The sequence below is a fragment of the Felis catus genome, chromosome E2, assembly GCF_018350175.1.
Source record: "Felis catus isolate Fca126 chromosome E2, F.catus_Fca126_mat1.0, whole genome shotgun sequence".
NCBI classification, from domain to species: domain Eukaryota; kingdom Metazoa; phylum Chordata; class Mammalia; order Carnivora; family Felidae; genus Felis; species Felis catus.
The window spans coordinates 33058282-33073271 of record NC_058382.1 but is presented as its reverse complement, the minus strand read 5'-3'; the positions used below and the strand labels follow the sequence as shown (position 1 = coordinate 33073271).

At 48.8% G+C, this 14990-nt stretch overlaps 1 protein-coding gene across 2 annotated transcripts in view; it reads left to right on the top strand.

Moving 5' to 3' along the window:
• Positions 1–14238, top strand: part of CES1 (carboxylesterase 1) — a 30676-nt gene extending 16438 nt beyond the window's left edge. For both annotated transcript variants that reach the window (XM_011290080.3, NM_001009249.1), the window contains 7 exon segments: positions 1675–1713; positions 5876–6016; positions 7608–7688; positions 7934–8081; positions 12206–12337; positions 13537–13609; positions 13873–14238. In XM_011290080.3, the coding sequence (XP_011288382.1) occupies positions 1675–1713; positions 5876–6016; positions 7608–7688; positions 7934–8081; positions 12206–12337; positions 13537–13609; positions 13873–14056 (798 nt within the window). In that variant the 3' untranslated portion in view covers positions 14057–14238.
• Positions 14239–14990: the final 752 nt, after the last annotated feature.

The window sequence follows — 14990 nt, the reverse complement described above, 5'->3', positions numbered from 1 at the left end:
TACCAATCCGTCTGATTCACCCTTACGCCATTTTATTGACCAACTCCTTCCATCATCTACATCCATCCATCTATCTATCTGTCCATCCATCCGTCCCTCCCTCCATCCATCCTAGGTGTATGGAGAAGGGTAATTGGGTGGGTGATGCAGACATTAATCAGATACAGTCCTTGCTTATGAGGATCTGTCCAAGGAGAAACACACTCATATACTTCATGGGTTAAGGGTGGTGGGAGTATACAGAGAGGAAACATTCATAATAGTCAGTAGGGATGCTTCACAGAGGAGGGACATTTGAGGACTGATGGACGGCTATGACAGTGTCATCACAAGGATGCCCAGAAAATACAGCATGTAACCCCAATGGGAACTATTCCCTCTGTGGGAGCTAAGGTGTATCCTAAGCCCCTGGACTCTCAGCTGAACCCTCAGCCTCTAAGGATATTCCCAGACCCCCCAGGGCTAGGCCTCTGGCCCTGGACTCTGTTTTATTTCCTGGCTTAACTCCAACGTCCAAAGCCTTGGGGCTTGGATCTTGGTTTCTCAGTCTCAAATAAGGTGATCAGTGCATTCAAAGAATAAAAACACAATTATTTCCGATTCCTGGAAAGAGGTAGGTTTATTTCAGCAATTCTCCATTGACTTAAGAAGACTCAGTTTATAAGGAGAGACTTGGTGATTTTGAGAAAACCCAGAGAAATTAACAGCCCATGTTATGTTTCTGAGTTGATATAGAGTGTCTCCCCAAAACACACCCACACACTCCTCCCCCCCCCCCCACACACACACACAGGCACACAGACATACAACTCACTGACTGGTAGGGCTACAGCCCTAATAAAGAATACCTTACTTGTCACTTGCTACATTCTAGTGAGACCTGTTAGCTACAGTGTAGCAAATATACAGCAAAAAGGAGCTTGGGTTGGGGTGAATTTCAGGGAGTTTGCTTAAGTCAGGACTTTCTTATACAAGAGGAGACTCCTCTCAAAATGCCTTGAGTGGAAAAAGAAATGTGTTGTAACAAAATCTTCATGAAACTAACTGAAAACTAAACCACAGTTGAGGAATACATGGCTTCAGGCATGGCTGGATCCAGATGCACATATGATATTATTAAGAATATACCTGCCCTATCTTTCAGCTTTTTTTTTTTTTTCTCTCAGGCAAGTTTGTTCCCTGAGGAGGTTAAAGATAGCAACAGCATCTAGACTTACATTCCTATCCATTTAGAAACTTTCACAATAATTCCAGCAAAAATTTGGGGGGGTAAAGTCTATTGGAGTAACATGGGCCTGTGCCCATACCCGAACTAATCTCTATGGTCAGGGAGATGGGGCACCCCAGGTCACATACAGATGCCTGGATTTATGGAGTGAGAGTGGGGAAGAGGGAGGTCCCCCAAAAGAATACTGGGGTCGTGTTGCCTGGGGAAACAAGTAGGGGAAATGGATGGAGGGCAGGCACAAACAACAGACGTTTTCTCCAGTGCCTCCCTCCCCCATTCCACACCTACACCTGTGCCCCTGCCCAGTGGAGCCAGTGTCCTGCCCACTTCCTCTCAGTCCAGCCGGGGTGGCACCAGGAGGGAGAACCTGACACCTTTGGCTCACCTCTCATGGCTTTTGTCCCTGGAAGCCTTCTCACCCACACCCTCTGCCTTTGTCTTCACAGAAATTTTTCACTATTGATTTATATGGAGACTCCAGAGAGGTAAGGACTTTTGGTTTCTTGATTACAGGTTTCTTGACACCTTTAAGCTCTGGTCAAATAGGAACGAATGAACCCTCCCTTGTGGGCTCTTGGTAACTCCTTGTGTTTACGTTGCCGAGGCTCAGAGAGGGGCAGTGACCTGCCTGGATAACGCAGCCAGGTGGACTAGTCATGGGACTGGAACAGGTTTCCCTGATTCCCAATCCAGTTACCAACTCTGTGTCCCTTGGCCCCAGCCTACCGCCCACTTCTTGTTTACATTTCCTGCTCCCAGAAATTCCCCTCAGGAGAGGGCTGGGACTAGAAACTTCCACCACGGGGTCGTGGAGCTAGCTGGATGAAGCGTTTCTTAAGGAGCCTTCACTGAGGAGCTCACGCCTTTCCCAGGAGGCTGCTGGGTTGATTAGCTGTCCAAGCTACACTGTTGGAGGGGGCGTCCGGAAGGGGCTGAGAATCTCAGTCCTGAGGATATACCACCTTCCTCCCAGCCACACCAGAACCCCATAGCAGCCTCCCCATCTCCTTCCTCCTCCCCTCCTACTTTCCAGCACGTTGACAGGTTCTGAGACATTATCTCTGCAACATTTACAGTCCTGTGCTCTCTGCTGTCTCTTGGGGATGGACAGCAGCACCTGCCTTCAAAGGTGTTGTGAGCATTCAGGGAGATTCATTCATTCATTCAGCAAAGATTTAAGTAGCACTTACTGTGTGAAAGGACCTGATTTAGGAGCTGGGGAAACAGCAACAAAACAGGCAAAGCAGATACAATGCCCTTGGAGTGAGGGAAGAGTATAGTAACAGAAAAGGGTCCTTGTTATGGGGGGAAAGAAAGTGAGAAATGGGTGTAGAGTTTGCTGTGGTTTGAATCTGCATAGCAGAGTTAGGGAAGTCTCAAGAAGAGGGTGACATCTGGGCCAAGTTCTGGAGGCAGAGAGGAAGGCAGCTGTCAGGTAAACTGGAGAAAGAGTATCCTAGGCAGAGAGAATAGCAGCTGCAAAGGTCCTGAGGCAGGAGGCCTGTGTGGCTGGTGTGGAGGGGGTCAGAGGAGAGAACAGGCTTGAAGCTAGAAAGGAAAGGGAGGTGGGGGCAGTCCCTTTAAAGGAATTGGATTTTGATTTCAAGTGAGATGAGGAAGTGTCGGGAGCAATTTGAACAGAGGAGTGAGTTGACCTTGGGTTTTACAAAAGGGCTCTTTGATTGCCGCATTGAAATTGAAGGTAGGGAAGGGTAGGCAGCCCCGGGAGACCATCTGGGAGGCCGCTGAGCTACAGTAGTCAAGGCCAGAGGTCATGGCAGCCTGGGCTGGGCCCGTAGCAGAGGGGGTGGTGAGACAGTGGGGTGGCATCTGGGTATTTTTGAAGTCGTGGCTGGTGGGATTTGCTAATGGACAGGATATGGGGCAGAAGAGAAAGAGGGTGGTGAAGCATGCCCCTGGGATTTTTGACCCGAGCCTGGGAATGCCCGAGGCCCACACAGGGCAGCCACTGGGAAGCGATCATGTTGTTCTTGGTGTCACTTGTCAGCCTCCGTGGGACGCCACCTCGGTCAGATCATGGCCCCTCTGTCCCTTTCCTGGACTTTGATTATCTTCCACGTTTACTTCCCCCCACCTTCGTCCCCCGGTGCCGCAGACTGACCCTTGTAAACACAGGTCAGGGCATGTCACTTCCTTCTTAAAAGGCTGACCTTTCTTACAAGACAAACGCCCTCGCCCCCATGGAGTTATCCCTTCAGGACACGTCCATGTGACTGCTGTGTGCCAGGCATTGTGCAAAAACTATGCCGCAACATCCGACCCTCCCAGGCCATGCCCGTTCTGGATTAGGCTTTGGGCGCCGGTCCCACTGAGCCCCTTCTGTGGCTGCCAGAAATGGCCCGTCATCTCTTCATTGGCCCTTGCAGGGCAGATGCAGTTTCCTGGAGCCACAGGGGGCTGTCCAACGCCTCCTGCCATCCGGTGGGGGGAATCAGGCACATGGCATGTGGAGCTGGAAATACGGCTCATGGAGCTGGCGAGGGCTCCGGAGCACTGCCAGCGAGTTTTAGGAGCGATCTCTAACGTGTATCGAGCTGCCTCCGGGACCAGGTACTGTGCCGAGCATTCTGCACCGGTTCGGTCACTTAATCCCTATTCCAACCTGTCTCACAGATGACACAACTAAAGCACAAACAGATGAAATAACTTTCCCAAGTTACCAGCCAGTAGGTGGCAGAGCCAGGATTCAAGTCCAGATAATCTGGCTCCAAAACCCACATTCTTAATAACGACTGTGGCCAAATATGCATTATAACCACGCCCAGAGCCGGCTCCCCGGATGGTGACATGGGGGTCAGGTGCTGCTGAATCTGTGCCCATGTAACTGATCTTCATCGAAGGTAAAACCTCAAATGGAGACATTTTTTTCAATACAATGCGAGCCCATCCCTGATGATTTTATTCATGCTTTTTCTCTCTAAGAAGGAATCGGGTCTCTGTTTAGGCACCTTGAGTGATGGGGGGCTCACTACCTCCTCGAAGCAAACTGTTTATCAATAGCAGCTTGTGTTTAATTAAATATAGACCGATAAGTACAATTGATTCTGATTAATTGTGAATTCTGTGTTTGTGAATTCATCTACTCTCTAAAATTAATGTGTGGCCCCAAAACTGATACTCCTGACACTGCTTTTTTTAACGTTTATTTATTTTTGAGAGAGAGACAGAGCATGGACAGGGGAGGGGCAGACAGAGAGGGAGACACAGAATCTGAAGCAGGCTCCAGACTCTGAGCTGTCAGCACAGAGCCCGATGCGGGGCTTGAACCCACGAACTGGGAGATCATGACCCGAGCCAAAGTTGGACGCTTAACCAACGGAGCCACCCAGGCGCCCTGATACTCCTGACACTTTTTACTGTCGTTCATGGACATGGAGTGGCGAGAAGGCTGAGAGACCATGTGTAGGCTCCCGTTCGAGATGCAGCAAAGCCTGTGGCTTCTTGTCTCATGTCTCCTCCTCTTAACACGTGTCCTTTCCACTGTCTACTCAGTGCCACGTTTTCCGCATTTTTGTGCTTTCTGTTGATGGTTTCACTGTGGCAAGTGGCCCCTCGGGCACTGTCCCGCGCTCCCGAGGGAGGGCTTGTTCCAGGCTGTGATGGGCCTTCGTGTGTCAGTTAGATCAGCTTCTTCCGGGGCGGCTGACTGTGCTGTGGGCTGTGAGTTCAGCGGCAAGGGATCAATAAGGCGGCCCATCCAGGAACAGGAAGGGGCAACTTGCCGATCTGTCTGTGAGGCGGCTTGGGAAAGCGCTGAAATACCATCTAGTGTGTGATAAAAGCTGTGGAAAATCGGGCACATTCGTGGTTTTGTGAGATGACCACGGATACGAAAGCATAACAGCCCTGCCGTGAGGCTGAAGGCGGGGAAGTTGCAGGCATGTTCCCGAGGGCCCAGGAAGATGGTGAGGCCTCAGCTGGTGTTTTGTTATAAATAAATACTACATGTAATTAGTTATTTGTAAGCAACGCATATTCCATCAAGGTGTCTTTAAGCACACGGAAAACGGAGTTGATGAAAATGTGACCAGATAGCTGCAGGAATCTGACGTCGTATTTCCCCATGAGCAGTGGCCCCGCGTTTGCTAGTTCAGAGCCCACGGTGCCTTTAGAGAACCGAACAGCCACGGATAACAGAATTGACTCTAGAGACCCACATAGGCAAATGTAAACTGCAAATTGAGAGATATAAATTTGTACATATACGTGCGGTATATATATGTGTGTGTGTGTATATATATACGTATATATTTTATGTATTTATATAGTTATATAAAATGTATATGTTTATAGATTTTGCTACTAAAATATATTTGCATATTTATATATTTATATTTAATAAATTTAATGTATGTTTATATGTACATAAATGTATGGAAATATGTAGAGATATGTATACATGTATTTCAGTTTGAGTGAGTTTTGCCCCCCTCAGACTTCCCACTGCTAGTTCTGCCTCTGGGGTCACATGCACTTGGCCCTGTTTGGAGGAGCCTGAGTTCTGTGGCCACCGCCTGTGGCCGTGCAGGTGTGGGGTGCTGGCCCCCTGCTCTGACAGGTGGAGAGGGGGATATGCGTGTGGCCTTGAGAGCAGAAGCCCAGACACCATGATGCCCTCCTTCCCAGAACCATGCCTTCCTGCCCATCGTGGTGGATGGAGTACTGTTACCAAAGATGCCTGAAGAGATTCTGGCAGAAAAGAAATTCAACTTTGTTCCCTATATCATCGGAATCAACAAGCATGAGTTTGGTTGGCTTCTTCCAAAGGTGAGAATGTGGGGTCCCCTTAGGCTCCCCTCCCCCACCCATCACATCACGCCTCCCATCTCTGCTCACAGAGGCTCCTCCTTCTCGAGGCCCCCCTCTGAATCCAGGGCAGCTGTCCCCTTCACATTTCCATGAGGGGGGGCATTGACATTTCCGTGGGGAAACTTCTCCAGGATGGCCCCACTGCCACCCGGGGACCCCTCTCCCCAAGCACTCTGACTGTCTTCCAATCTAAGAATCCCACAACGTGGGTGCCGGGGGAGTCTGTAAGGATAATCACTGGGCAGATGGGCAGACCGAGACTGGGAGAGGGACGGACTCCCAGTTAAGGAGTGAGGCCTGAGCCCCTGCGGCCCGTCCACCTGGGCTGGTGCTCTCCCTGCCCCTCCATAAATCCCGCACCTGCTCTTTCTTGGTCATCTAACTGGGGGAGTCAGAGGAGCTTTCTCCCTCTGGGGTGAAAGTTCAAAAAGTCAGAAGTGCTCTCCCTCTGTCAGAAATAAACACAGCCAATGCCAGGTAAAGCGGTGAGGACAGTCTTATTTAGTTCTACCCCCGCAGCAGGGAGGAGAGACCAGTGTGAGCTGAACTCAGGTCCCTGCAACAAAAGGCTGGAGCCTGGTTAAAGGCCTGAATGTGCCAAGGAAAGACACTGTGGGGGTGTGACAGGGGCACGGAGGGCGGGGGAGTCTGTCCACGGGACTAGGCCACCTCGATTTGTTAAGTGCTGTTTTTCCAGAAACAAATTTCTGTCTCTTTGCCCAGAGGCAGTGGTGTGCAGGCTGCAGCAGGGTGCCCACCAGAGTCACAGGGACTGAGAGGGAGAAAGGAGACTTAGGGGCTGAATGTCCGCATTTCAAAAGGTGGCCCTGAGGTCCTAGAGGAAACAGTTTTGGGTGGTAGATTTACATCTCAAAGGGCAGAGAAAGAATTGTAATTGCAAGCTTTCTACAGTAGCTGCTCTAAAAGGGGGTTCAGGGACCTATCAACCTATCACCAGGTTTGGGCCAGAATAAATAAAAAATTCCCCTGGTGTCCAGGAGCTCGTTAAGGGGAACTGGGATAATCCTAGGGACAAAATCTCAAGCTCTGGCAGTCAAGCTAGAGTTTGGTCAAGTTCTACAGTGCAGAGGTTTGGATGGAGCACAGAAATTTCAGAGGTCACTGACGGACCAAAGCCATAATGGCAGGATTTGATGCTTCCTTGGTCATCTGAGACAGTGGGGGTATTTGTGAGGTCGGTGTTCTTTGTCTCAGAGCCCTCTACTTCAACGCTAGCCAGGCATAAATCTCTCCTGTGTGTCTCCATGTCCAGGGTGGGGATTCTTGCCTATGATTGATACACACACACACACACACACACACACACACACACACACAGTGCAAGGCCCTGGGACAGCTTCTCTTCACATTTACTTTATCCTTTTGCACCTGCTTGGATATAATAAGCTTGTTTGTCTCATTGATTTTACCCAGCTCATCAAGAACCCATGTCTGTCAAGTCATGACAGAGTGACCTTTGGTTGGTTGGTAAGTGTGGTTCTTTGTGCTAATTCTTGATGATTCACACTTGTGTCACTTGTTTTAACAGCTGATGGGTTACCCACTCTCTGAAGGCAAGCTGGACCAGAAGACAGCCATGTCACTCCTGTGGAAGTCTTGCCCGATTATTGTAAGAGTCTGGGGAACCATGGGAACTGGCTGAGACCCAAGGAGGGGCAGAGGCTTGCCCCAAATAGCTGAACAATTCGATGGCAGAATGCAGACTGGGGCTGGAGGGTTCTGCCCCCACTTTTCTGCTTTTCCCACCTCACCACGCAGGGTAGTGCTGGAGAGATTTACCACTAATGCAAGCCATTCTCTGTGTCATTCACTGGGGTGGGGGCCGGGGCCACTTTTACTTGTGCTCCATTTCAGGGCATCCCTGAGGAATTGATTCCACTGGCCGCTGAGAAGTATTTAGAAGGGACAGATGACCCTGTCAAAAAGAAAGACCTGTTCTTGGAAGTACTTGGAGATGCGATGTTTGGTGTCCCATCTGTGACTGTGGCCCGTTACCACAGAGGTGAGTCCCACAGGTTGGGCAGGAGAGGGACACTGAACCCACCAGCTTCACTGTCGGTCCTACTCACTTCTCAGCATAGACAGATATGTGGCAACCACCAATGGTCAAGCCTCCAAGGCCAATTCCATATGGCCGGGGGTGGAACACTGCGTAACTTTGGGTCTGCCAGAAGCCAACTCTGAGAAAAGAATCTGAATGCAAGTAGCTTATTTGGGAGGTGACCCCAGAAAACACCAGCAGAAGAACGGAGACGTGGCCCCGAAAGGAGAAGGAAACCAACCAGACTTCCCTGGACACCTGGAGCTATCGTGTCTCCAGTCACGTCTCGGGGCTATTCCGTGTGAGTGGCAAGGGGCAGAGGTATTTATTCTTTCCCTCTCATGAGCCATGAGTTGAAGGCTGTTCCCAAGGGGCTGGTAGTTCCCTGGAGCTCTCACCTGCCTCACATACGGGCAGTGTGGTCTCTTGGTGGCCAAAGGGACGCCGGAGGTGGAAGTCAGGCTGGCACGTCCAGAAGTTGGATATGTGGTGAGGCACCAGCAGCACCTGCCACAGGGACCCCTCCCCTGAAGTTACAGTGGTCTGTGGGGCCAGAGGGCAGGTCTTAGAAGATATGCCTTGGCAGGTTTCCAAGGTCAGAGCTAGCTGCAAACTGGTTTGTTAACTGGTAAAGCTGGGGGTAGACTGAAGCCAAGCATATAATCAGGAAACAAACAAACAAAACAAACAAAACAAACAAACAAAAACAAACAAAGCCAAAAAAAACCCCAAAAAACAAAAAACAAACAAACCCAAAACAACAACAACAACAACAACAACAACAACAACAACAACAAAACAAAAGAAAACCAAACCAAAATAAAACAAAAGAAATGAGCAGTGGGAGGTGTGGGGGCAGGTGTTCCCGAGACTGTCCATGTACACAGCTGGCTTCTGTCCATCCCGATGTGCGCTGACTCTACCACAGGACCTTCCTGCACTGAGCCAAGGCTGTGAGGTGGATCACAGGGTTGGATAAGCTCATCTAGAAAGGATGCATCCCTTCTGGGCGTCTTTACGAGGTCCTCACAGGACCCTTCCTTCACCTAGTCTGCCAGCCAGGAAATGGTTCTCTATCTAACCATGCTGGAGGGGTTTTAAAATTCAGGACTTTCTGTGCATGATAAAAAAGCAGCTAGAGCTGACCTACCCTGTCCCCAAGCCCTCGGTATAGTGATGTGCAGGAGCCAGTTACTGTCTCTTCCTCCCGGGCGTCCTGATGAAACGCTTCAGCCAGGGGCCGCCTGGGGTCAAATTTGCTCTTTCATAACCTTGGTCTTGCCTCTGGATACATGCCTGGCTTGTGGCATCTTCTTCTGCTTCGTCTGCTGGTCCCAGCTACACTGGACTTGTGTTTTTTATCTGGTATCCTATGACTTTGAATTCGGGGTCTTCTTGCCAGGACCACACAGATTTTTGTCAATGTTATTCTTTCATTTTGTATTTGTCTCGATCTCTTTTTGATAAACAGAAAGTTTTCCGAATATAAAATTGATATCCTACACGTGTGGAAAATTTTTAAGATATGGAAACACATGAAGAAGGAAATTAGATATTACTCTAAATTCCTCCACCTAGAAACATCTGCTATACGTTCTCTTTTAAATTTTTTTCTAACATTTATTTTTATTTTGAGACAGAGAGAGACAGAGCAGAGCAGGGAGGGGCAGAGAGAGGGAGACACAGAATCTGAAGCAGGCTCCAGGCTCTGAGCTACCAGCACAGAGCCTGACACAGGGCTCGAACTCACAGACCTCATGATCGTGACCTGAGCCAACGTTGGACACCCAACTGACTGAGCCACCTAGGCTCCCCTGCTATACATTTTTGATATATCTTCTTTGAATAATCTTTCCATGTCTTACATATAATTTGGAAATTAATTTGATATCGTATGTCATATTTTTGTTCATAGAACACTATTTTGTGTTCAAAAACAACCACTATTTCATGGAATGATGCATCAAAATTTACTTTAGTATCCCTGTCCCATTGGATATTTAGTCTGACTGCTTATATTTCGATGCAAGAAAAATATATTATGCTCAGCCTTTAAAGTCAGACTTTAACCAAGTCTCTAATAATTTTCTTAGGATTGGTTATTAGAAGTGAAGTTCCCAAGTGGGGCCGTTAGACCATTTTAAAGTTCTTGATACATGCTGTGAAATTGCCTTCCAGTGCATGCCTGGGATTTCTTAATTCTCTCACTTGCAAAACTCAGATTAAAAAATAAAGACAATGCTGCCAATTTCACAAGCTCTTCCTTAAAAAAAAGGGGGGGGGGCCATCCCCATGCTTTAATGGCAAACTTAGATTACAAAGTCTGTCCTTTCTGCTTCTCCTATTCTTCTTCTGCTATTGTCCTATTATCCTAATCTGTGCCCTAACTTCCTTTGAAAACATGTGTTGTGCTTGTAGGAATTTTATACCTCCTCTTGGTTTTAGGCAGAAAGTTAAAAGAGAGAGAGAGAGAGAGAGAGAGAGAGAGAGAGAGAATTCTCTTTTGTGCCGCATGCTGGCTGCCCCAAAGGAGTTCTCTCATTCACAGAAGGTCTTCCCTCTGTGGCAAAGAGCTCCTTTCTAAAACTCCCGAGTGGTGGAGGGACGTTACAGCCCCTTCCCTCAGTGAGTTCTGCTTGACCTTGAAGCAGCTGTTTAACATGTGGATTTAAAAACCACAGAAGGGTTGCTTCTTCCAGACAGCACCTCTGGCTAAATCAAGGGTACACTGTTGGGGGTCAGGGAGGCATTCCAATAAATTATTCTACCTCCTCATGTGGGGATGGCATATAACATTAAATCATTTGGGGAAAAATATTTAATGATATGGAGAAATTATTTTAGTATATTACAAAATGACATATACACTCTCATCCCATTTGTATATGCATAGAAAGATACATGCTAAAATATTAACAGAGGTGTCTTCAAGTGGTGCTAGGATTATAAGTGATCTTTTTGGTCATTTGCCTTTTTTCTGCACTTTCCAAGTTAGTTACGGCACCCAAAGGGGAAAAAAGCTGTATCATTTCTCCTCCAGCCAGACTAGGGACCCAACCCTTCCCCATCAGCCATTCTGCCGTGGGCATTGGAGTCCATGCAAAGTGCCAGTTCCATGTACCACCCTAGACTGGTGGCCCCCAACTTAGCCCTGAAGGGGCAGGCAGAGTGGACAGCTCTGGATAAAGCTATCTGAGGGAAAATCGACACCTTCTGGGGGCTTGGAGGGGGGTGCTGAGAGTGGGGGTTGGGAAAGCAGGAGAAAGGCACCGTTGTCCTCCCTCAGAGCCCTCTTTCTCTCTTCTGTCACCACCCCAGGCCCAGCAGGAAGCAAGATATGAGGTGACGAGGTGATGGAGCAATAGAAAATGCTGAGTTTTCGGCTTCCCCAGATACAAGAGACAGATTATGCCCTTCCCCCATGTTTGTATAAATATCTGAGCTGTCAAGCCAGCAACTAGGATTTGCTTCCCTCTTCCCTAGGAATTAGCTGACAAGCACACTGGAAACTCTCCAAACTGGGTAGAATAAAAGGCACCTGTTGGGCTGCAGATAGTCTCCAAAGGAATCAAAACGAGCCCATTTTTCAATGAAATACAGTAGCGTAAACAGTGTGTATAGAGATGTTCTTGCGTGTGAACCCATCAATAGGCAACAGGATCTGTGTGTAATTGGCCCAAGGCCCCTATAATGATACTATTTTGAATGGATTTACTCAGAATTTCAACATTTCATTCATTCAATCTTCATTCATTGACTCATTCAACAAATATCTGACGTAAAGCCAGTTGATCACCGGTTTATCACCAGTTTATCACCGCCAATATCACCTCCTCCAACTGTGCATCTTTAAGCAAATCGCAGAGCTTTCCCAAAGCTTTGTTTCTGTGTTGTGCTGGTAACCAAGGGTTTTCTGTAGGGCCACACAATGTCTAGTACACAGTTGGCTCTCACGATGGGCAGCTATTCATGTTGCTGCTGTTGTGTACCTAGGACCCAGGTGTGCCACCAATTCCCAGAGTGTTCAGGGCCCCCTTGGTGCGCATCTGGGGAAATGAACTGTGCATGAATCCATGTCTTTACAGATGCCGGAGCCCCCACGTACATGTATGAGTTCCAGTATCATCCAAGCTTCTCATCAGACATGAAACCCAAGACGTTGATAGGGGACCATGGCGATGAGCTGTACTCAGTCTTCGGGGCACCATTTTTAAAAGGTGATGGCCCTTCGGTGATGACAAATTTGGAGTTAGAAGATCTGGGTTTAAGTCTCAGTTTGGTGGCCGTGGGTCAAGTTCTCCCTTCTCTCTTGACCTTACTTACCCAAATACATCGGAGCAGGGCTGAACTATGAAAATTTCCAACCTTTCTCCTACCCTGACACATCTGATGGAGAAGGTATATCCAAGTGCCCCCATTCATACTCTAAGAATTCAAGCCTGGGTATCAATAAGCCACATGGCAGGTCACCTGCTCAAGCGCTAGAGGGCCCTGCTCTAGCCCTCACCATGCAGGGCCCTGCTCAAGCGCTAGAATGTCACCACTCACTTCCCACTGTGAGTGAGGGTAAGGTTAGAATTGGTGTTGACCTTGAATCGGGGCTAATGTGCACGTGTGTGTCTGTCCAACCATCTACCCACTTAAAATTCCTAACTTTCTCAACTTAATATATTTAATAATATATATAATACTTTATTATTTTTTAATGTTTATTTTTCAGAGAGAGAGAGAGCGCAAGTGAGTGAGGGAGGGGCAGACAGAGAGGGAGACAGAGAATTCGAAGCAGGCTCCAGGCTCTGAGCTGTCAGCACAGACAAGCTGAGAGAGAGATCATGACCCGAGCCACAGTTGTACGCTTAACCGACTGAGCTCCCCAGGCACCTAGATAATATAATACTTTAAAGAAGACCTTTCACAAATATCTCCAATGCCTTCACTATCACCAGTTACAGATGACTTGTGTGTGACCCACCTCAGGCTGTTTGTGGCCGACACAGCAGTGCCTCTGGGCATTTCCTGCTTGGCTGACTCATTAGGGCCACTGCACATCAATGATATTTCAGGTTTTATGAGAACATGGGTGGGTGAAAGAGAGCGAGCAAAGGCCCAGACGGGAGCAATCCCAAGGTGGGGTCTCTGTAGTGAACATTCTGGGTGTAGCCCTGGAGACCTTGATAGGTGTGGAGAGGCGTGGCTGTCTAGGCACTGAGGAGACTGCAGCCACCCCCGAGTCCCTCATCAGCAACGCCCAAGCTTAGAGTGCACACAAATTACCCAGATCTTCTTGACATGCAGATTTTGACACAGTCGGTCTGGACCAGGGGCTCAAATTCTGAGTTTCTAACAAGCTGTCCCGTGCTGCTGGCCATAAACCACACTTTGAGTAGCAAAGGCTTTTTTTTCTTCTTCCCCACAGGAGGTGCTTCAGAAGAGGAGATCAGACTCAGCAAGACGATGATGAAATTTTGGGCCAATTTTGCTCGGAGTGGGTGAGGCTGGTGACAGAGATGGAGCAGGGTTGGGACAGGCGGGGGTGTTTACTGGGAAAGGTAGTTCCCAGCCCTGTAACCCTGACAAGGAGCCACGAGGGTTCTCTAAAAGTGGACAGGCTGCCTAGGATTCGGTGAGCTCCCTGCCTCTGGAGGTGAAGGAGCCTCCTGGGGGAAATGAAACCAAGAAGTCCTGCAAATCTCAAAGTGTTGTTGGGTCCCCACAGTCACTTTGGGCAATTCTCATTTGATTCTGTTCCCAGGAACCCCAATGGGGAAGGACTGCCCTCTTGGCCGGCATATGACCAGAAGGAAGGGTATCTGCAGATTGGAGCCACTACTCAGCCGGCCCAGAAGCTGAAAGACAAGGAAGTGGCTTTCTGGACCGAGCTCCTGGCCCAGGGGGCAGCAAAAAAGCCACCCCACAAAGAGCACGTTGAGCTGTGAATGGGTGGCCTGGCTGGCCATGGGCCCTGGGGGAGCCCAGACTGGGGTAGTCTATGAAGGTGTTTATGAGCCAAAGAGGGATCTTATTGGAGGAGGCTGGGAATATGTCTGGTGGGAGAGGGCAGAGGCCGGGGAAGAGGAATTGCGGCCAATTTAGGGAATAAATGTTCTCTCGGAGACCACGTCAGTGTCTGTGTCTTGGGCTCAGGGAGAGAAGATGAATAGGATGGGCATGATTGTCTGGAAGGTGCCTCCGGTGGGGATGGCTTGGCCCCAGGAGCTGCCAAGGATAATTGTGCATCCGCCCCATGTCTCTGGGCCCTCAACAACTTCCAGCAACAGGATGTGGGGTGGCCAGAATGTAATGTCTCTCTTGTCCATGTGGAGCCACCAGTCTACATATGCACCTGCAGTGGTGGAGAAAGGAGGTGTCGTGACCCTGTGGCACCGTCATGTGGCCCTTACTGACCCTTCCAGAGATCCACAGTTTTTCTTCAATGTACACAGCATCCTCCCGGGCCCTTCCTTGAGGTCATCTCATCCAGCAACTTGTCTGAACCCCTCCTATAGCCTGGATCACTTCAGGATTTATCGTTAGCATATCTGTGCTGGCTGCCCATTAGAATCACCTGAACAACTTTTTAAAAAATGCTGTTGCCCAGGCCCCATCCTGATTCTAATTCCTTTGTCCGGGGGAGGGTCCTGGACAGCAGGATTTTTTTTTTTAACTCCCTATGTTTAGCTGGTGTGCGGCTAGAGTTGAGAACCACTGACCTGGTCCATGAGTTCTTCAAGGCAGGACTCTTTGTACGAGTCTCTATGTCTCCTGGGCCCTGCACAGTGTGTGTGCTGAATATGTGCATGGATGGATGGTTGAATGCATAAGCCAGCGAATAAAGGAGAGTTCCCAGGTTCCTGAAGATTGCGAAATAAA